Source organism: Acomys minous (assembly GCF_964271855.1).
Source record: "Acomys minous genome assembly, chromosome: 17".
NCBI classification, from domain to species: Eukaryota; Metazoa; Chordata; class Mammalia; order Rodentia; family Muridae; genus Acomys; species Acomys minous.
Genome location: NC_140500.1, coordinates 48,441,648 through 48,458,608, shown reverse-complemented (window position 1 = coordinate 48,458,608; position 16,961 = coordinate 48,441,648). Strand labels below are relative to the sequence as shown.

The window sequence follows — 16,961 nt, the reverse complement described above, 5'->3', positions numbered from 1 at the left end:
AAGAGAGGAAACTGAGGCACACGGAAGTTGAATCACATGCCCAGGTTTCCATGGCAGTAAGTAGTGAAAGGTAACCCCTGGCTATCGGGCTGTGGAGCCCCATAAAGAATGCTCCCTCATCTCAGGAGGCCTTTGCTTCAGGCAGCATGTTTCCTTCCGGCAGCTGAAGGACCCTGGAAGAGGTACTCCTAAGTTGGCAGCAAACCAGGATGCACAGTCCAGGCAAGCCAGGTGCACAGTCCAGGCAAGCCAGGTGCACAGTCCAGGCAAGCCAGGTGCACAGTCCAGGCAAGCCAGGTGCACAGTCCAGGCAAGCCAGGTGCACAGTCCAGGCAAGCCAGGTGCACAGTCCAGGCAAGCCAGGTGCACAGTCCAGGCAAGCCAGGTGCACAGTCCAGGCAAGCCAGGCGCACAGTCCAGGCAAGCCAGGTGCACAGTCCAGGCAAGCCAGGTGCACAGTCCAGGCAAGCCAGGTGCACAGTCCAGGCAAGCCAGGTGCACAGTCCAGGCAAGCCAGGTGCACAGTCCAGGCAAGCCAGGCGCACAGTCCAGGCAAGCCAGGTGCACAGTCCAGGCAAGCCAGGTGCACAGTCCAGGCAAGCCAGGTGCACAGTCCAGGCAAGCCAGGTGCACAGTCCAGGCAAGCCAGGTGCACAGTCCAGGCAAGCCAGGCGCACAGTCCAGGCAAGCCAGTGCTTCACTCAGGCCACTCACCTCCTCTAGCTTCTCTAAAGAAGGCCCAGAGGGCCGCAGGCTCGGTCAGCGCAGGCCCCAGCGGGGTCACTGAGCAAGCTGTGCCAACCAGCCTTCGCTTTATTCATTTACACAGCTACTTCACAGAGGCCAGATGCTGTGTCTGGAATTCTCATCTCAGAATTAGAGATGCAAGTCAAAGCATAATTTACAAAAACAAAACCCAAGGACAACATTCTATATAATATTTTTCTTTTAAATGTGTTAAATTGTTAACAGATTGCAACAAAACTCCTCTTTCTGTTATATCTATCCCCGTGTTCAAGAATGCTATTCTGCAAGTCAAAATGCAGATCAGGTGAGACCTACACTCCCAGCAGCAGACAGACCCCATAGCCTTACTCTCCACTTGAGCTATGACAGAAAATACAAAACAGTAACACACTGAACGATAAAGCTCATGTGAAATTGGCTGAATAACTGAACTATCTTGAAGACTCTTGGTTTAGATGGTACAGGAGTTCTGTGTCAGATGTTATAAACAAGTACATAAATTTGTTATGCAGATGTTTATATTAAAAACATGAAAACTAGCATGTGGACTTCCTAGGCAAGCAAAAGAAATGCAAAATTCAGAGGTATGGCTAACACTGTGGATAAAAACATACGAATCTGTCATATTTTTCTTGAATGACATTGTACTTATTACTTTACCAGTAAAATTACATTGTGTTACAACAAAAACATAGGTGTTAAGACTGTGGGTTTGGTTTGAGTTTAACACTAACAAGCTGTTTGTAATTCTGAGTTTCGGCGAACGTAACTGATTAATTCTTCCATCTAACAAGACAATACTTTGAAATAATTATCTGTGGGCTCTTGGAAGAGCTACTTCTAGGCAGGTGGACACGGCTCTATTAGAAATAATTACTGCCAGAACTACAAGCTGTTTCTTTGCAAAATCAAATCAACTCATCTGTACCTTTTTTGTGGTGTTTAGTTTTATCTTTTCCCCCCACTGTTCTCTGACTTGCATGAACCAAAGCCAGGGTTGAAAACACGGATTAATTTCCATGTTTTTAACCAGCCTAGAAATTTCAAGGTTTGGAAAGTGTTCAGGGAGATAAGCTATGCATTCATTTTCCTGATATAGTGTGAAGAAAATAACTCCCACATCCCTTTATCCATCCCAGGATGACAGCCAATCTCAAAGAAGTTGAAGCACTCCAAGCACTTGAAAATATTCCATAAGGTAAAGTCAAAAGTTTTGAAGAGACTATTTAAACAAAAACAATAAAAATGGCTCTGCAAGTCATTTTTAAAATCCCTTACACCCTGTACTTTTATAAAGTTAAAATTCAAGAGCAGCTACTAAGAAAAGATGTTTCAAAGTCCTGATACTTTTCTTGGTAGATTTAACCCTCAGCAGCTCTCTAACCCTGACATAAGCATATTCCACAGGCACTAGCAATCAGTGTCTTATTCCCACCACTGTCCTCTGAGGCACTGTGGTTCAGAGAGCCAGATGCTGTGCTCAAGTGTTCGTGGCACCTACAGCGTACACATCACTTGGGGATCTCTAGGAGGAAAATAACTCTTCCCTTAGAAGGAAGTACGAAGAAGGCATGTGCGAAACAACACAGGATGGGAGAGCCACTGGTGACCAGCTAGACCTAAACAACACAGGACGGGAGAGCCACTGGTGACCAGCTGAACCTATACAACACAGGCTGCATAGACCGATCTTTTCCCCAATACCTTTGATGGATGAGTGGCTTAGATTGCAGAGGCTTTGCTATTTCTGGACAACACTGTAGAACTGATGAGAAGTAGCTAATGATATCTTAACAGTTGTTTTATGAATCAAAAGAAAAGAGTTAGCAAACTGTAAGGTAAATTACACTCAGAAAACACTAAGGCACAAGAAATACTGACAAGCACATTGGACATAAGGAACCAAACGGCATATGAACCCAAACAGGCCTCTGCCCTTTTTTTTTTTAAGTTGTGCACAATATAATGAAGTCTTTATTCTGATTTTTCTCAGGGAACACAGTTGTGACAATAAGATTCTGATCAAAGTAATAACTAGTAGATTCATTAGCTACTAAGTTTTAAAACATTTTTTATAATTTATTCACATTACATCCCAACTGCAATCCCCTTGCTCTTACGCTCTTGTTCCCACCCTCCTTCCCTCTTCCGCCCTATTCCCTTCCCCTACACCTCGGACAGGTGGGGTCCTCCTCCCCCATCATCTGACCACAGCCTATCAGCTATCTGGAGAGCCTGCATCCTCTTCCTCTGTGTCCCCACAGGGCATCTCCACCAAGCGGCAGCGGGCAGTGATCAAACTGCCTGCACCAGAGTTCCTATGAGAGGCAGTGCCCCACTCTTCCCTCCCACCCCCTTTCCTCATGTGGAGAATGAGCTGTGACTCAGCTACATCTGAACAGGGGCCTCCTCGGTGCTCTGCGTGCAGGGTCCTTGGCAGCATCAGTTTGTGCAGGCCCCCCTGGGTCCAGATCCACCAGCCTTTCACAGTCTCCGTGATGAGCTCCTGACACCCTCTACCCTGTCCTTCCATCCCCAACTTTTTCACACGATTTGCAATGGTTTTGCCCAGAGTCCAGCTGTAAGTCCCAGTATTTGTTACAATCCCCGGATGAGTGGAGTCTCTCAAAGGACATCTATGTTGAGCTAATATCCACTTAGAAGTGAGTATATACCATGGTGTCTTTCTGAGTCTGGGTTACCTCATTCAGGATGATTATTTCTAGTTCTATCCATTTGCCTTCAAAATTCAAGATTCTTCGTTTTTGATAGCTAAATAGTATTCCATTGTGTAAATGTACCACAGTTTCTTTATCCATTCTGTGGTTGAGGGCCCAAAGGGTTGTTTCCAGATTCTGGCTATTATGAATAAAGCTTCTATGTACATGGTTGAGCAAATGTCCTTGGTACATGGTGGAGCATCTTTTGAGTATATGCCCAGGAGTGGTATAGCTGCATCTTGATGTAGAATTATTGCCATTTTTCTGAGAAAGCACCAGGTTTCTTTCCAAAGTGGTTGTACAAGTTTGTACTCCCACCAGCAATGGAGGAGTGTTCCCCTTTCTCCACATCCTCCCCAGCATGTGTTGTCACCTGAGTTTTTGATCTTAGCGTCTGTGTACATCTTAATGAGAAGCTTCCACAGGAAGCAAGTGGTAATGCATATCTTGGTGGGGCTGGGGGTCAATTCTGGTTTTGTTTTCATTTGTGATAGTCTAGATTTCTTATACTTACAAATAACCAACAAAAAATTTAAATACCCTAACAATATTGGGTTAACAATTCTTGAATGAAGTTTAATACACATAGATATGACATACAGTTAGCCCCAAGTCCAGTTAAGAGAATTAAATGAAAATTATGAAATTTATACATTTTTTAAAAATAGAAACACTCTCTATAAGAAGCAAGCCTAAGTCTGTTCCCCTGATGACCAAGAAGGGACAATTATAGCAAAGCAAAACACTGACCAAGAACTCCTTACACCTGCAGTACGCCTAACAGGAGACAGCAACACTACATTCCAGTCTGCTACACTATGTTAAAAAGAAAACATTTAAACAAAGAAACAGCAGAGTTTAGAAAATGACATTAGTAACTTACTGCTTAATCTCTATCTTACAAACTGTTGTAATGAAGAATGGAGATCAAACCATATACAGAAAACAGTGAGGCTATTATTTCTTCTATACATTATTTACTATAATGTTTATCCTATAATTGTTTACATTTCTAATAGTCTGGTAATATTTTTAGGGTCTTTACAAAAGGAATGTGAGGCTGAATCCATAAGTCATATAAACATAGGACTAACGGCTCGGTGGCAATTACCCAAATACATGCTAATGAAAGCACATTGCTGCTTGACACACTGTCTTTTGTGTTCTATTCCACCTCCCAAGACTTTGTGGGCACAGTTTCCGAAATGAGACCCAGGAGCTACTTAGAAGCCTTTAACCAAATTGAAGTCAAATTATCATGTACTGGAATGAATAGATAGCAGGATTTGTACCTGAGACTACAAAACCAAGTTACATCATCTGGAGCCCAGATGCTGAGCACTAGGCCCTCTTTACTAGAGAAGAGTTACCTTGGGATCAGCTGTGAGCAGTTTGAATGCTTGGTAGACTTGAGCTTCCTTTACACCACCACCGAGGTCCAGAAAGTTAGCTGGCTTCCCTCCATTCAGGAAAATGATGTCACAAGTAGCCATGGCCAATCCAGCACCATTCACTGTAAAATGCAAATAGCTCATGACATAGGGTAGATTAATTAGCATGGAAAGTGACAGGAATACACAGGGCCAAATGGCAGTCCTATCATTTCTAGGCTAATTTGTGTCCTGAATTGGAATTCAACACATAAACTCATAGTCATTTATGCTGAACAATCAGGATAAGTGTATCCAAAGAATTAACAAGAAGACAGCAATGCAAAGAAATCATTACTGATTGAAATAAAAAGGACTGGTCAAGAAGAGGAACCCATGTGGCTGTGAGTTCTGAAAAGGCGCCATGGCGAAGAATGGGCAGAAATGTCATTCCAGAGCCCCGAGTCTATTTCTTCCCTTTTGGGGCATCCAAGCACCAATGTGGGTGTGGGAGTGTGGGAGTGTGAGTGTGGGGGTGTGGGTGTGGGAGTGTGTGGGTGTGGGTGTGGGGGTGTGGGGGTGGGAGTCTGGGGGTGTGAGTGTGGAGGTGTGGGAGTCTGAGGGAGTGGGGGTGTGGGTGTGGGGGTGTGGGTGTGGCAGTGTGTGGGTGTGGGGGTGTGGGGGTGGGAGTCTGAGGGTGTGAGTGTGGGGGTGTGGGTGTGGCAGTGTGTGGGTGTGGGGGTGTGGGGGTGGGAGTCTGAGGGTGTGGGAGTGTGAGTGTGGGGGTGTGGGTGTGGCAGTGTGTGGGTATAGGGGTGTGGGGAGAATGACAGCTTTCCAGTGACACAGCAATTCTACTGATACAGCTCTATTTACTAGGGAGAATGGCAGCTGTATAAACCTTGGAGAAGTGGGTAGGGGTTTTGGGGGTGAGTGTCTATCGTTGTTTGGACTGAGGTGCTAGGAATGCTTCATTTGCAAGGAGAGGAATTCCAAGTGCTAGCTGCACACGTCCTGGTCACTAGGCTACGTGACTACCTCAAGGATGGTAGAAGTGAGGGGTGGGGTTGGGAGGTGTGTCTATAAGGTGCATGCCTGAGCATGCAGGCAGAGAAGGTGGCAGGGAGGTGGCAGCAATTCTTACTCCAGTCCAGTTCCCCGGTCTCACGGTTCACATGCCTGCCTCACATAGAAAGACTGAAGGCTGTGAGGAGTAGCTAGCTGTCCAAACAGCTTGACTTGAACAAAGAGTGATGCTGAGCTTGTTCCTTGGGGATGATCTCTGAAGGTAAAACCTTTGGGGCTAACCCAACATTTACAGGTTCTTCTCTTTCTTCATTCACCTTTGGCAGGCAAGCATTTTTATATGATCTCATCAATAGCCAATAGCGACTCAGAGGACAAATAGAGCCCAGCACAGCATCCCTTCATGTTCCTTCTTGCAAATGAGTGTAAGAAACTGGAGCATAGTGTGAGGAATGGTCTCATGTGTTTTGATGCTAATTACTGCTTGCTGTCTCTGTGACCCACCTTTTGCTTAATAAAAAGCCATCACCAGGGCAGGGCAGGAGATTGGTCGGGCTAGGAGAGAGAGGAATTCTGGGAAGAAGAAAGACTGCCACGAGGAGAAAGGAGAGAGACCTGGAGGGAGAGGAGTAGGAGGCCACCATGGGTTAGATGGAGGAAAAACACATGGCTGGCGTGGATGCAGAAGCAGGCCCAGATGAAGAACATGAGCATGTATTTGGGATTTTGGATGGGAGGTAGGCTGGGCATGGTGGCGCACGCCTTTAATCCCAGCACTTGGGAGGCAGAGGCAGGCGGATCGCTGTGAGTTCAAGGCCAGCCTGGTCTACAAAGTGAGTCCAGGACAGCCAAGGCTACACCGAGAAACCCTGTCTCGAAAAACAAAACAAAAACAAACAAACAAAAAAAGTTATTGGAAGCAGATGGCATAGGACTGAGGCAGGGATCCCATACCTGCCCCACTATGGAAAATAGTTTAGAGGGTTGATATCTGCCCTGCCCCAGGTTAACTAAGGCTATTTTAAAATATAACACATGCCTGTGTCTTCATTGATCACTAGCTGGGCCTACAGACAATACAGATAATTTAAAAAACAGCATGGGGGCACAGCACATCCCTGGGACCCTGGCACTCAGAAAGTTACAGCTGGACAAGCCTCAACTCAAGCCAGCATGAGCTACACAGCAAGTAAGGGCCATAGCAGCCCGAGCACACAACACAACCCTTACACAAACCCGGGGCTGGAGAGATGCAATGCTCTGGCAGAGGCTATGAATTAGGTTCCTAGCACTCAGGCTCGGCTCCCAACCACCTACATGTAACTGAAGCCCCAAGGGAAATGACACCCTCCTCTGAACTCTGGGGGGGCATTTGCCAGATGTATATACACATAATTAAAAGTAATTTTAAAAAGCAGAAACAAAACTTAATATAAGATGTTAATTACTAACCTAATATTAAAACTAGAACAAAAGCAGGACCACTTGGGGGCCTTTCTCAAGAAAAAATAGCAGGTTAGCACTGAAATTCCTGCCTTCCAGAGTTAACTTTTATTGAGCATTTACACTTTTTTGTTTCTTATGCTTAATTACAGAGAATTATTTTGCTCAGGTAACAGGAGGAAGCAGGTGCTGAAACTCAGCACACAACCCAGGGTAAAATAGCCTTTACTTTTTCTAGCCCTTGAATAATACCCAGAGGCAAGCCTATGAACAGTGACTACCTTAGTTAAGGTAGGGGAAATTAAATCAACAACAGGGAGTGGGGACTGTATTCTGAGGTGGGCTAATATGTACCAAGGCCCATGCCCGGAAAATAAAGTAAAAGATCTTTAAGCAGTGTGAAGTGTGTTAATCTGTTTGTGAGACACGCTTACACAGAAAAATCTGTACTTAATTTATTCTAAACACACCCCTTCCCAAATGCCTACAGATGCTGTGAGCACATTTACTTATTGCAGCGAGGAGGGTGTAAGTGGTCTGCACCATTCAGATAGCGCTCCCCAACAAAGCTGGGGCTTTAGGTGTCAATTGTAATCCGATGCCATTTTCCATTGTATGGAACAGCACACTGCTGAAGACTCTTCACTTCTTAATATAGTGGTGCTGTTGTTTTAATGAGCAACAAATCTTTTTTATTTTAATTCCATTAAGATGAAGACCTCAGTTTCTAGTGCAGTGAATTCTTTCCAGCAGAAACACAGTCATGTGCAATTAAGCCAGAAGCACATAAAGCGTGAGCACCAGAAGCTGTGGACAGTGACTGAGGTCACATGGCCTCTGCAGACACAACCTGTCTCAGCTGCATAAGGAGCTGTGGACAGTGACTGGGGTCACATGGCCTCTACAGACAGCCTGTCTCAGCCGCAAAGGCCATCTTCACTGAGTTAGATGACTGTGACAGGGCCCATTGTTTGATTAATAAACTAGCACAACAAATTAAGTATTTTGGCAACTGGTTATCATCCAATCTGAAATGTTAGTGAAATGATTAGAATTTACGTCCTTTGCTTCTTCCTTGTGCCCTAGTTAGCTTTAATTGTCAACGTGACACCTGAGAAGGGAGTCTCAACTGAGAGACTGTCGAGATCTGACGGGCTGTGGGCAAGTATGTGAGGAATTACTGACGTATGAGTGGCACAGGAGGGCCTGCTGTGGATGTCACCATCTCCTGGGCAGGTGGCACAGGAGGGCCTGCTGTGGATGTCACCATCCCCTGGGCAGGTGGTCCTGGGCTACATAAGAAGCAATAAATTACCAACTAAGCCTGCAAGCATGGTTTCCAATTCAATTTCTTGCTCTCTTCCTCGAGTGACGGACTGTGGCCTGGAAGCCAATTAAACCCTTTCCTCCCCTAAGTTCCTTTTGGTCAGAGTGTTTTATAAGCCACAGAAAGGAATCTTGAACACCTGTAACAGCAATTCGGTCTCAGAGTCCAGCTTCGCAACAGTTCCTCCTGGACGGATGCTGAATGCATGGGGGAAGTTGTGAGTTTTACTAAACAAAGTTGAGATGCTTTAAATCAATGATTCTTTTTAAGTGTATGCACATGTGCATGTGAGTGTGCATGTGTGTGCATATGCGTACATGTGTGTGGAGGCCAGATGTTGGTGCAGGGTGTGTTTCTTCACTGCTTCTCTATCTCTTTTTTAAGACAGATCTCTCACTAAATCTAGAGATGACCAATTGGCTTGACTGGCAGGACAGCAAGCCCCTCAATCCAACTGTCTCCCACCACCACAGAACTGTGGCTGTCACCATGTGTCATCATGCCCAGCTTTTACGTGGGGCCATGGACTCAAACTCATGTCTCTACGTTTGCACAGCAGGCACTAACCACTGAGCCTCCCTCCTGCCTCTCACTGGTTCTTATTTGGAGTTCTTTTGTATACCACAAACACCTGGACACATGCGGGCTCTTGCCTGCTTTGTTTCATTTCCACAAATATTAGCTGTCTCTGGAGGAGAGGAACATTACTGAACCTAATATCCTGGACAGCCCTCCAAGAGCAAAAAATTATCCAATCCAAAAGCTCGGCAGTGCCTGAGTTGAGAAACTGCTTTAAACCAGTGGACACCAATAAGAATGGACTTTGAGAGGAAACCGACTGCTTCCACTTGACACCGTAAGAAAACAACTATTTTAACAGCTATTAGCAAACAGCATTTCAGAAATCCTATACCATTGCAGACTAAGCAGCAGCACTTACCGAAGCAGGCGATGTTCCCGTCAAGCCCTATGTACTTGAGATCGTATCTGGCAGCTTCGTTTTCGATGGGCTCATTCTCTGATTTGTCATCCATAGCAAATATGTCCTTTTGTCGGAATTCAGCATTGTCATCAAAGTTTATCTTGGCATCAAAACAGACAACTAAACAAACAGAAAAGAAGGCCATGTCTGAGCATCTCTTGGGATTCTGTAACTGAGTTACTCAGGCCACAGGCACAGGAACGAAGAAGGCTGGGATGCTAATTCTCTCATGCTACAGGCAGGGAAGCCACTGATGCTTTCTTGACCTTAGAAATTTTAGGCTACAGAGACAAATGGGACAAGGTCCTTATTCTGAGGGGACTTACACTCCAGCAATGAGAACAGCAGTTCATATACATCTGCTCTATAATACAGCAAAAAAGGCCACTAGCTCCCACTCAAAGCTACAAGTTGGCACAACTTCATCACAGTGGTAACGGCATTACCTACAGTCAGTACTTAGCAGGAGAGCACTGCCTTTCCCTTTTATTCAGAAAGAAACAGGGTAATAATATCAACTCTTTCTCTTCTGTTCCCTGACATTCCATGAAAAATATTGGATTTTATCAGCACTCTTTTACTACTCTAATAATTCAAGATTTAATAAAAGTACGCTGAGGCAGAGTACATATCTTATAATTTGATCCCTAATTCTTCTGCCTTCAATATTAACTTAAATTGAATATATGTAAGGTACCCAGCATGATGTTTTGACATACACATGTATTTTGAAATGAAAGCGCAGGAAACAAATTTACATATTTGCCTCTCACAGATTTTTTTCTTCCTTTCTGTCTAACTTTTTTGGGGTGAGAAAACGTAAAATCTGCCCTTTGAACCATTCCTATAATACAGTACTAACACTGCAACATTGGTATGATGATATCTACTCACAGTGGGCCTCGCTTTCTCACTTGGGAAGAATAGGAAGAGCAATCCCTAGTCTACAGACCATCTTAACCTTGCTATATGTCTTTGGTTTGGGCAGAACCATCTTATGACTTGTCATGTCTGTCAATGCCAAACTGCCAGGCTTCGCTGGTACTGCGGTCTACACCCTCTGCTAGAGGCAGCTCTCCATATTGTACATGAACAGCCCTGCACACAGCAAAACTCATTCTGTGACAGAGTTGGGCCATAGAGCATCTCTGATTACAAGGTTGGCAAATAGGGCATTTGGAAGATGGCTTTGGGAAAGAGGCCACAGCATCAGTGGTATCCGGACTCCAACATGTTTATTTCCCTTGCAGTAGAAACTTGTGGACTGTGCCATTGTGCCACCATAGCATTCTCTAATTGAATCTGAGACATGAACAAGCAGATGTCTTTAGTCAACATTTACAGATGTTGTGCTGTTTCTTCAGGCTTTGCTGAAAAGCACTTCACTTTTGAAATGGGAGTCAACGTTTCCCAGTACCTCACAGAAAAACAATGGCCATGCCCAGCTAATCTTACTTGCTTTCTAAGAAAAGAAAACAGTACTGCTTTATGGCACCCTGGACTCCCAGGAACCAGGAAGATTTCTTCCAGGTTCTCTTGCACATAGCATAGAGCAGAGTAGACAGAACTGGTATATTAACATTCAAGAAGGCTTAGCAGAAAAATAAACAAGCCAAAAATTACATATATGAGTCCTGGCTGACAACAGGAAATCGTACGTGGAAGCTGATATCTGCTTAAGTCCCCAGTCTTGCCACCAACTGCCCAACCACTGCCCAGGCTACGAACACATGGAGTGAATGAGTAATTACTTTCTACAATAGTGAAGTTGTAATAAAGGAATCCTGCAATTACCAAAGGAATTGGCCCGTGTTCTCCGCTCCCTGCAAAGGCACTTTCTCAGCAGTTAATGACCAGTATAATGATCAATAGAAAAGCAACTTCATTCTTGGCTTTCCACTGGGTTTATAAATACATTCTAATTAATTTATTAGTAATTTTAGCTCCTCCATTACTCACTGGCAAGATTACTTGTAAGTGACACCTTCGAAATGAATGGGCAAAGGCTATCAAATTGACTTTCTAAGTGAAGACTTGCAAATAAAAGAATTCTTGGTCAAGATCAATAAACCAGTAAATCAAAATAGTTCCAAGCTAAACTTTGCCCCTTATTACAAAGAATACAGTTGCAAGCTGCTCCAGTGAAAGGATAATTAATGGAGATGTATGCAAAGTTCAGAAGCCAGTCCCAACCAAATGCCTGCAAAGCCAGATTTTCAGAAGATTCTTTGTATGTTATGATGCACATGCCAAGCGCACACAAGAGCTTGTGGTCTGGTGACCAGCTTAGGACCCAGACAGGTAATCCAGTGCTTGAAAAGAAGCACCTTGGGACCACAGGGAGCACCCACAGCGGCCCTTGTCCAGCTGCTCCCTGTCTGGAAACAGATCAATGTGTGCATTTCCAAACACTCTGGGAAGCTAAAATTACTGCACAGTTGTGAAGTTAAGTATGCATATTTAAGTAGGCAGATCCAAGCTGGGCCTGGTGGGGTACACTGTGAACTCCATGCTCAGAAGGCTGAGTTAAGAGAATTTCAAGTTACAAGCCAGTGTGGCTTATGCATGCTCAGTCCCCCCCTCCCTCCCTCCCTCCCTCCCTCCCTCCCTCCCTCTCTCCCCCCTCCCTCCCTCATATACTTCAGTCTGTTCAGTTTTTTCTATATGACTATAACAACATAGCTCATGGAAAATAACTTGAGGAAAGATGTGGTTTCCCCAGAGATTTCAGCCCACCCTTGTGGCCAGGTGTGGCTGACCTGTTGGGCTGTGGCAGTGGAAGGGCATGGCAGTATCTGGCCATAAAGTAGACCAGGAGGCAGAGAAAGTGCGTAAGAAAACAGGTACGGATATAAACTTCAAAATTCTACTTCTTAGTGAATTATTTCAGGCAGCTCTGCCCCATGTCTCAAAAGTCCCCAGAGCCAGGGCCTTTAAAGTGGCTTTGCAATATAGGTAGAGACTTGGTGTTAAAAAATGAGGCGGGAGGCTCAAATCATAGACAGCAGTTTTCAACTCCAATTCTTGGAAGAGAGATCCTAAAACTCTTGAACTTCCTAAGCAATGGAGCTAATGGGTGGATCTTTGGCTCTGATACTTGGCCTGTGGCTCTGTTCTTGACACAGAGCTCTACACCCCTTGGAATTTCCTTGAAGCAATTTAGAAATGTTGTTTGTATCTGTCAACAGTAGAAAGTATTTCCCTGAATGCAATATGCCATGAGAACAAATAACCAGAACTGAAGAGCAGGTGTGAGAACCCTCAAGTAAGCTGGCTGGTCAAAAGTGCCCAGACTAGAGTTGCACTTGGCATCAATGGAGGGCATCGGTCTTATGAGACAGAGCCCTTAAAATATGGGACTCTGACTCTCACTAGAGGCATACAGTGTCAGAACTGAATTGAATAATAAGACAGCTAGCTGTTGTCAGAGAAATGGTCACAGAAGTGGTCTCTGCCGAGTCTAGTAGGAGAAAAGACCATTACACAGCTGTCAAGGCCACAGATACAGTCCTGCATTGGCCAAGCCACCAGCCCTAGGCGCACAGCTTCTCTTCACCTCAGAGCCCTTGGCTGTAACAAGAGCAGAGTTGCTGGTACTGTGTGGTGCTGGTGGGAAGAGAAGCTGTGCATGGCGCCCAGCCTCGCTGTGAAATAGGGTTACTAACATGGTACTTTCTGCATGCTTAGAGCCTCCCATTGTTTTGGCTCAGTTTACAGAACCCTCTTCTCACCTCTAGAAATTACCATAGTCTGTCTCATTCCCTAAACAGCCCTAGACTTCTACTTAGAGTACACATAAATGAATGTCTACCGGGCTTTAAGTGTGTACGGGCTACCTGTTGTACTTGCTCGCTGTCATCTGAACACAGGAGAACTGTCTCAAAGCAAGAATTTTAACGACTAGCCTTTTCATCAGCGTAGCTGTCAGGGAAGGCAAGTTTTAGGTAAAGAACATGGGGTTTGTGATATCCCTCAGATTATACCATATCTTTACCTATGGCCACAGTGGCTAAAGACATAAAAGTGTCACATGGGCATCTGCATCAGGGGTGGCAAATTATGTCTCTCAAGCCAGCTCTTTTTTATGTGCATGTGTGTACATCTGCATATTGTGGGGCCTTCTGAGGACAAGAGCAGAGGCAGTGACTGCAGTGCAGACTGCCAGGTCACAAGCCCCCATGTGTTTACTGACACCTGATAGCAATCTCTATGTAGACACACTTCTCACCACATCTGTATCTTGTTTCAGCGGACAAGTAACCACCCACAGCTATATCCTTAAGCAGCAAAGAAGGTCCTTAGCTTAAGTATGTCCTACTATCAAGAAGACCAAAAAAAGTGCAAAATAAAAGCTACACAAAAAGGAGGGATTAACCCTTGTACACTGATGGACTCTTTACATGACTATTACATGTGCATACAGAGCTGACATGTTCCAGATGGACTCATGTCTATGTCAACGTCAGGGCATGAAATCAACTCGCTGCATTTGCACAGACCTTAGCTTTCTCACTTAATTCAACAGCAAACAGCTCTGATAAAAATGCATTTTCAGGTGTGGAGCTAAGCTGAGACATCACGAATTTCAGTGTCACATAACTGAAACCTCAATTCTACAGAAAATTCATCTTGAACAAACACCAATCTGTGTACAAAGTAGGAGAAAAAGCACACCTATTAATATTTATAAAACAATTTTCACCATCAAAAACATATTGTTACATGGTTGATAGATTATACAAATGAATTTTCCTTCTGAACGAATATCAAAGAGAGCGGAGGTACTTAGATTCACAGGGCATTTGTGCTGCTTTGTTTGGTGGTGTGGGATTTGGCGAGCTGCTAATTCAGCCACCTCAATGGATGGAGACCATGACTGGCAGTGAGAGGCCTTTGACCCCAGAGCTTCAGCAGAACAATGCTCCGTGGAGTTTAACAAAAGAAAAAAAAAGTGCATTTCAGTAGGCAGACACACACATAAAAGGAACAGAAAAACAGCAGGAAGTATGACTGTCATAATTAGTTTGGAAAATAATCTGTCTTGAAGCAATGTGCTATGTTTGATTTGTGATAAATAACCATAATGTGCTATTCAAATGTGCCTTGCCAAGCCAGCTCTGAAACGCTGATGCTTTAAAAGGAGCCCTGCTTTCCATTAAATATTGATGTTACAAGAGTTGTATACTTTTTAGAACTTTTCTCCAGTTGCTATGAAGAAAAAATAGATATGAGGCAAGGTGGGGTGGAGGAGGTATGGAACCGAAAATTATCATGAAAATTGAGCCTTGTTATAACGGAGAATCAGAGGACACCTGCCAACATGGGCTCTTGCATAGGAAGCAACAGGGGCTTATTTAGGGAAATCTGAAGACAGGAGGGCTTTGGATCACCCAGCCTTAATTCTGAAGGAATCTGGGTCACACAGTCACTGCTCTAAGTGGCCCTCACCTCTTTGTGGAGGCTTCTTCAGATGATGCTGAGTAGTAGTTGGGATTCATTCGCAATCTCAGGGCATATTGGGGAGACCATTTATGTGCTGTAGGATGGCTGGCAGCCCCCCACTACATTTACCACACGAGCGTTAAAAGCACAACTGCAAAGTTGAGACAAATTCCTGATGAATGTCTCCTGGGAGATAAGGTACTTACCACTTGTTTAAAGACCCAAAAAGTAATCTGTTTGTGATTAAAGACAGAGGGAAGGAGAAAGAAAACATGATGCAGAATCCATGAGTGGGTTTTGCAAAATAATAATAAATTTGCAATATTAAAAAACTGAATAAATGGATAAAAGAATAGGCAGCCAGCAACATAAATAATATAAGAAAAAAACTGTTCTCATGTGGCTACAGATTTACTTAATTAATTTGGTGCTACAATTCCATCAGGAAAGAAGGTACTTAATTTCTCTTTAATTACTGAAGCAACAATTGACTTTTGTTTCAATAAAAGCTCAGTTATTCCTGTAGATGTATTTTCACTTTATTGCTCTATTTTTCAATAGGAAATGGCCTTTCTCCTAAACCATGTGAACACTGACCAATGACTGGTCTAGACTGGACATGTGATGAAACAAGGCTAAGGAGAACCAGATGAAGGCTGTCTATGGCTGGTGGAATTGTAAATACTTGAGCACCATCTTTGCTGTCAGCACAGAGAGCCTGCCTGAGTTAGAACAACTCCGAGAAAGAAAGGCTGTTCGATTCCTTCAGCTCAGGAAGTAGATGACAAGAGAGAAGCCTCTTCCTTTACACACCACAAGGCAATCTCCTTCTTGCACTCCCCTGTTAAGTAAGTGTGTAAAAGAATTAACCCATCTAGGAGTTGGTAAACAAAACTTAAGCCAAGGTTAATAGGGTTTTATAGGTCACTAGCAACCATTATAATTCCAGCAAGAAGTCATTGAACCACAATAAAACTCAGTGTCAAATTCCCCTGTGAGGAAAGCCATTAAGCCCACTGGAAGGAATCCTTAGATTGCAGTGCTTTCATGTCTTTCTCATGGGTGACTCAGCAGCTCTGATGTTAATGACGGTCACTGGTCACTGCTTTTCACTCAACAAAACATGGTAGAGGTAGATGAACAATAAAGTGAATTTTTTAAAAAAAAAGTTCCTCAGTAAGCAATGGAACACGGAGGAAAGGCTCTTACAGAGAGATGGCACAATGGCTAGCTTTTAAGACAAAACGTTTATGTGAAATTTAACTCTTGGCATTCTTAGGCCTCCAAATTATGAGAGCAATAAGTAAATCAATGTTTTCATGTGAAATGTTCTGTTAGTCACCTAAATGGAAATTATTTAAGCAGCTAGATTATCAACATTGCTAAGACATCAATGACTGCATTTATAGCTCCTAAACAGAAGTCTGCTTTGGAGAACCATGACAATGATAAAGATCCAACTTACACAACTGCTCATTCATTAATCACCATTTCCTAATTGGGTTTAATTTGACTACTGCTCATCAGAGTTATAAACCAATACTCTCATTTAATTTGACTATTATTCAATAGCCATACTTTTATGGTACAATGAACAAATTAATAGCTAAAGATAATTTTGGTCTTTAAAATATCATGTAAGACTTCTGCTTTAATGAACTATATATACAGAATGTGTTTCATGATGATTCCTTAAAAATATTTAAGAATGTTTCCTGTTCTTATTAATTAAAAAGCAAACCCTAGCCTTTGTAAAGTTTGTGAACACCTTACAAGAAAGGTTCCTGTGCACCACTCCCCGCCCCTACAGCTGGGTCACAGGGTGTCCTCCCACAGAACCGCTACCTCACGCCATAAAAAGCTGTCTTCTCTCCTCTCTTCATGCCCTTGTGAGTGTGTTTAGC

General features: G+C 43.7%; 1 protein-coding gene across 1 annotated transcript in view; it reads right to left on the bottom strand.

The window, feature by feature from the left end:
- SUCLG2 (succinate-CoA ligase GDP-forming subunit beta) overlaps positions 1-16,961 on the bottom strand; it is a 257,002-nt gene that overhangs the window by 93,968 nt on the left and 146,073 nt on the right. The window contains exons 8-9 of the mRNA XM_084764927.1: positions 9,574-9,735; positions 4,838-4,980 (exon numbers count right to left, since the gene is read on the bottom strand). Of these exons, the coding sequence (XP_084621053.1) occupies positions 4,838-4,980; positions 9,574-9,735 (305 nt within the window). The remainder of the gene's footprint in view (positions 1-4,837; positions 4,981-9,573; positions 9,736-16,961) is intronic.